This window comes from Stomoxys calcitrans, chromosome 3, assembly GCF_963082655.1.
Source record: "Stomoxys calcitrans chromosome 3, idStoCalc2.1, whole genome shotgun sequence".
Lineage (NCBI taxonomy): Eukaryota > Metazoa > Arthropoda > Insecta > Diptera > Muscidae > Stomoxys > Stomoxys calcitrans.
In genome coordinates, this window is record NC_081554.1 from 85,101,952 (window position 1) to 85,107,951 (window position 6,000).

The window sequence follows — 6,000 nt, forward strand, 5'->3', positions numbered from 1 at the left end:
TTTTTACGCTGATCAAGAATATATTGGGTTGCCCAAAAAGTAATTGCGAAGAAAGTAAATGCATTTTTAATAAAACTTAGAATGAACTTTAATCAAATATACTTTTTTTACACTTTTTTCTAAAGCAAGCAAAGTAACAGCTGATAACTGACAGAAGAAAGAATGCAATTACAGAGTCACAAGCTGTGAAAAAATTTGTCAACGCCGACTATATGAAAAATCCGCAATAACTTTTTGGGCAACCCAATATATACTTTATAGGGTCGGAAATGGATATTACGATATGTTGCAAACGGAATGACAAAATGAATATACCCCCATCCTTCGGTGGTGCGTATAAAAATAAAGGAAATTTTAATAACATGAAATTTGAGTCTATACATGACTCTCTGGTGGAGATGAGGATAAACTTTCCCTGACGATTTGTGTTGATATAATACTGAAAAAATTCATCAATGCATCCATAGCGAAGGGATTGATTAGAGTGATTTGATTAAAGGAACTACGCAAGGAGAGATTTTTTCCTATGGTGAGCCATGACAGCGTTCATTGGGTCCTAGTTCATATAGGTTAGGTTAGGTTTAAGTGGCTGTCTATCATCAGACTCACTAAGACGGTTTCGTCGATTGTGATACTACAGAAACAGAAGAAGGAAGATGCATTCTAGTTCCTACCGTTCAACCATCTAGATCGTTTTAAAAAGCCCAACAACTTGCGAATGTTCAGATCCTCTAAATCAAAGAGGTTCTCAAAGAAATGAGAGTCTAAAGTGTAACACCTTCTGGCTGCTAGTGCGGTACACACACACAGAAGGCGTTCCATAGTCTATTCTTCTTCGATGTCCTCAGAGTTACTGCAAAAGTCGTTACTGGCAATCTTCAGTCTGTCTGCATGTTTTCCGATTAGACAGCGACCTGTCATGACGGACACAATGATTGAGACATCTGTTCTAGCCAGTGACAGCAAAGCGGTAGACATCTTCAAGTCAACATTAGGCCACTTAGTTTTGGAGTGTTCATAACCCCATCTCTGTGGCCATTGGTCATTCATTGCCCTTCGGGGCTGATCCTGAGGAAGTAGCTTATATGTCGCTAGAGGCATACCCACAGATTCCAGTATCCCTGGAATGTGTAGGGTAGCTCCTAGTCTCGCAAGCTCATCCGCTTTACATTTCCCTGGAATATCTCTGCGGCCCGGCACTCAGAACAGGTGAATTTTGAACTGTTCAGCCATCTCGTTGAGAGATCTGCGACAGTCGAGGGCAGTTTTCGAGTTCAGATATACTTTCTCCTGGAGTTTAATGGCTGTCTGGCTGTCTGAGAAGATGTTTGTGCAAATCGTCGTTATGACATTATATCTAACTATCCACCACTTCTTTAATTGGAATGATCTCCGTTTGATACACACAGCAGTGGTCGGTATGAAATTTACCGGTGAAAAGAAAATCCTTCCTGCCAAATTTCGCTAGAATCGGTAAAAAAATCACCACATTATTGCAATATTAGTCCAAATCGGACGAACATTTATATAGGCGATATATTTAAAATTGAACCGATTCTTTCCAATTACAATAGGCTTCGACTCTACGCCAAAAACAATGTATGTGCCAAATTTGAAGACGATCGTATGAAAGTGCCGACCTGTAGTTATTCAAAAATTAACATGGACAGACGGACGGATAGGCAGACGGACATAGCTAAATCGAATTAGAGAGTGATTCTGAGTCTATCAGTATACATATCTACCTCTATTCCCTCTGGGTGTTAAATGTACTAAGTTACAATATCCTGTACCACAATTTTGTGAATTTTGATCGAAATTCTTCATTTCAAATCTTCTTCCTTTATATAAAAATGAATGTCAAATGGCCGTCCCAGCCCCAAAACCCCTTAAAATAGATTTATTTGTCGATCATCGCAATATGGAACTCAAATGAAAGTTATTCGGGAGTAAATACGAATATGGTCAGGAAGAAAAAAATTTTATTATTTTTTAATTAATATCGGAAGGGGGCGGACCCTCCGCGTTACCTCAAAACTACCACCCAAAATCACAAGTGAACTGACAAAGACATTAGGGATGTCAAACGAAAGGTATTGAAGAGTAGAATACGAATATGGCATTAAAAATTGGGTCCAAGTTTCCAGAAAGTCGCCCTAACCCCAAAATATCTAAAAATAGAAAAATTGGTCATTCATATCAATATGGGGCTTAAATAAAAGGCATTCTGGAGTAGATTACGAATCTGAGTAGAGTAGATTACAAAATCAGATCGAAGTGGAGGGGGTGACCCCACCCCCTAAAAACTCCCTATAACCCATCAAGACTATATGATACTCGATTTGTTTGTTTGTTTCGTAGAATCAACAAGTAAAAGCGTGCTAAGTTCGGCCGGGCCGAATCTTATATACCGTCCACCATGGATCGCATTTGTCGAGTTCTTTTCCCGGCATCTCTTCTTAGGCAAAAAAAGGATGAAAGAAAATATTTGCTCTGCTATTAGAGCGATATCAAGATATGGTCCGGTTCGGACCACAATTAAATTATATGTTGGAGACCTGTGTAAATTGTCAGCCAATTCGAATAAGAATTGCTGAAATAGTAAATAGAGATTTGTATGGGAGCTGTATCAGGCTATCAGGCTTTGTATGGGAGCTGTATCAGGCTATAGACCGATTCAGACCATAATAAACACGAATATTGATGGTCATGAGGCAAATCGGATAACGATTGCGACCTCTAGGGGCTTAAGAAGTCAAAATCCCGAATCGGTTTACATGGCAGCTATATCAAATTATTGACCGATTTTAACCATACTTGGCACAGTTGTTGGATATCATAACAAAACACGTCGTGCTAAAATTCATTCAAATCGGATGAGAACTGCGCCCTCTAGAGGCTCAATAAGTCAAGGCCCAAGATCTGCTTATATGACAGCTATATCAAAACATGAACCGATATGGCCCATTTACAACCCCAACCGACCTATACTAACAAGAAGTATTTGTGCAAAATTTCAAGCGGCTAGCTTTACTCCTTCGAAAGTTAGCGTGCTTTCGACAAACAGACCGACGGACGAACGGAAGGACATGGCTAAATAGACATAAAATTTCACGACGATCAAGAATATTTATATTGGGTTGCCCAAAAAGTAATTGCGGATTTTTCATATGGTCGCCGTTGACAAATTTTTTCACAGCTTGTGACTCTGTAATTGCATTCTTTCTTCTGTCAGTTATCAGTTGTTACTTTTAGCATGCTTGAGAAAAAAAGTGTAAAAAAGGTATATTTGATTAAAGTTCATTCTAAGCTTTATTAAAAATGCATTTACTTTCTTTTAAAAAATCCGCAATTACTTTTTGGGCAACCCAATACTTTATGGGGTCTCAGATGAATATTTCGAGTAGTTAAAAACAGAATGACGAAATTAGTATACCCCCATCCTATGGTGGAGGGTATAAAAATTGTATATCGGCTGATAGCTTGGCCTAACCTTATTCAGTGAATCTTGGGTGTAGGGTATAAAATTAGTTTTTGAGAAATTATTACAAAAATTTCAATCTGCCGTAGTGTGTTTTATTCAAAGTTGAAAACCTTTATATAATTTTTCTTTTTTTTTCTAACAATTCTTTTCTCTTCTTTTTTCAACAATTTTAATGCGTGCTGTTTTCCAACTAAAATTCCTTTGAAATTTCCAAAAAAAAACAATAACAACAAACATTCAATAACACTTACCTCGATATCTTCTTTGCTGCTGCCAACACCACCCAACGATAACTTGCGATTGCGTTCACGCTCCAAACGTAATAATATTTGAGCATTTTGTTCACACGTATATGTGTGAACCTTGCGGCGTCGCTCCAGGCTATACTCGTACAAGGGCCGTGTGGGATCAGGATTAAGCTCGGCATCGGAGCCGGCATCACAGCTGCAAAGCGATTGGTTGCTGCGTCCCTTGCTGCGGCGTAGTGAACCACGATTTTGTGGTGTCATAGCACGCTGTTCGGTAATGTGATTGGAGAAGGTAACGTTGTTCTGTGAACGATGCTGCAAATGGCTGGCGGAGGAATCATTGCCACTGGCCATTGTGGCTGCTGGGTTGTTGGAGGAGTTATTGATGAGATTGTTGGTATTCAGCATGCTGGCCATGGCCGAGCAGCTGCCGGATCTGAGCACCTGCATGGCCGTATCCGAGTAGTGGGAGGAGGCTTCGTAGTTGTCAAAACTAAGATCTTGGCCAATGGTACCGCTTAGGCGGGCGCCATAGGCAGCAGAAGGCATTATAGGCGGGTATGTGGGAGCTATGGCAGCCGCTGAGGTGGGGCTGAAGGACCTCAGGCGTTCACAGGCACGCATGCTACTGCGCAGCGTCGGTGTCTGGGTGGCACTTAGGGAACTTTTCCGCTTCGAGGGCGACACATAGTAGATTTCCCTTTCGTCAAACTGTATCTCGCCCATGGAAGAATTGTGATTGCCGTTCTCGCTGATGTACTGAGAGCTGCGTCCAATTGTGGTGGCTGTGGCAGTGGTGCTGGTGCTGGAGCTGCCGCCACCGGTGCTGTTCATGTGCGGATGATCGGACAGCGTTTGCAGCAGTGGATGACGATAGCTGCCGCCATTGCTTAGACTCTTGCACAAAGTCAGCTGGGGCTTGGGCTCGGGCGTTGAACTACAGCTCGAACGGTAGGTGTCGTGGGAATTGTTTTGCTGTTGCTGTTGCTGATGGTGATAACGTGCTGATATATCGACCGAGCGTCTTAGGTCGGTCATTGTTGCTGGAAGTGTGTGGCGAGAATGGTGGAATGAGTTGTCTATATCCCTTTGCCAACTTCCACCTTCTTGTCTCTGCTCCAACTACTATGATTAAAAGTTACTCCTTACGCCTTTAGCCAGCAAGTAGTAGTAGCAGTAGACTACCTGCTGCTTCGTGTTATTGCTCTTAAGATGAAATCTTTGGGAGATGATGTGGGTTTTTTGAACTTATTGTCATTGTTTGTTGTTGCGGGGGGGCTCAAAGTGCTTACAATTGCCAAGCAAGGATGTGAAAAGCGATGTGTTGTGTATGATGCTGGTTGGGTGTATGTGTGTGTGTGTGTGTGTTTTGTTTTATCCTTTATCCTTTAGTTTTTGGTCTTGGCCTTATCAAATATTCATGGGACAGCTGTCTGTTGCTCTCTGCTGTTCGCTGGTTGCCCGGGGCTCTCGCTTTAGTTTGTTGTTGTCCTTGTGGCTGCTGTCATACCTTCATTTGCATTCCGTTTACAATGTATCGCATGTAAATAAATTCAACTTCCGCTTACCATAATAGCGTAGCAAAGCATTCAGGCTTGTACATTCCTCTATCTCTCTCTCTCTCTCTCCCTCTTCCTACTGTCTTAAGTCGCCTACTAGGGGGCGAGTGGGGGACACACTTAAGAATGCCGCTCTTGTCCCTCGAGCCACTTAAAACTAAAACGTTTTCTGTGCAGCTAATTCATACTGATTCAATGGGAAAACAGTTGAATGCTGAGGACAATGACGTCGACGACGAAGATGATCTCGCATATAATACCCCACTTTGCTGGCCTATTAAAATTTTAAATTTTTGATCGGGCTTTGACTTCAATTGAAGGTAATGCCTTCCCTCTATTCCTGTGAGCGGTACTCCCAAACACCAGTTGGCAGTGTTTGCTGGAAATGCATGCAGTTTCCCAGCATAAGCCAAATCTGATATTTCACTTGAATGTTGACGCTCTTGTCCTTGTCCTGTGAAGGTGCAGTAGCTTCATTGTATTTTTGTTGCCTCCTATTTTCGTATTCACCAAGTGCTTCTTAAAGGATTAGCTGCAGTTTAGATTTCACTTGTTGTCTTTCCTAGGTCCTTTTGTTGCATCATTTTCTTCTTGGTCTCCTTTGGCTTTTTATCTTTTTTTTTCCAAAGATTCTGCTTGATTGTTCGCCACGTTTGTGTAATTTTATGCTAATGCATATGCGCCTTTGTGACGGTTTTGCAAAGGTCCC

General features: G+C 41.5%; 1 protein-coding gene across 1 annotated transcript in view; it reads right to left on the minus strand.

Annotated features, from left to right (window-relative positions):
* Nucleotides 1-5,088, minus strand: part of LOC106090476 (putative uncharacterized protein DDB_G0277255) — a 541,420-nt gene extending 536,332 nt beyond the window's left edge. Inside the window, exon 1 of the mRNA XM_059365826.1 lies at nucleotides 3,736-5,088. Within this exon, the coding sequence (XP_059221809.1) occupies nucleotides 3,736-4,770 (1,035 nt within the window). The 5' untranslated portion in view covers nucleotides 4,771-5,088. The remainder of the gene's footprint in view (nucleotides 1-3,735) is intronic.
* Between the last annotated feature and the right edge of the window lie 912 nt (nucleotides 5,089-6,000).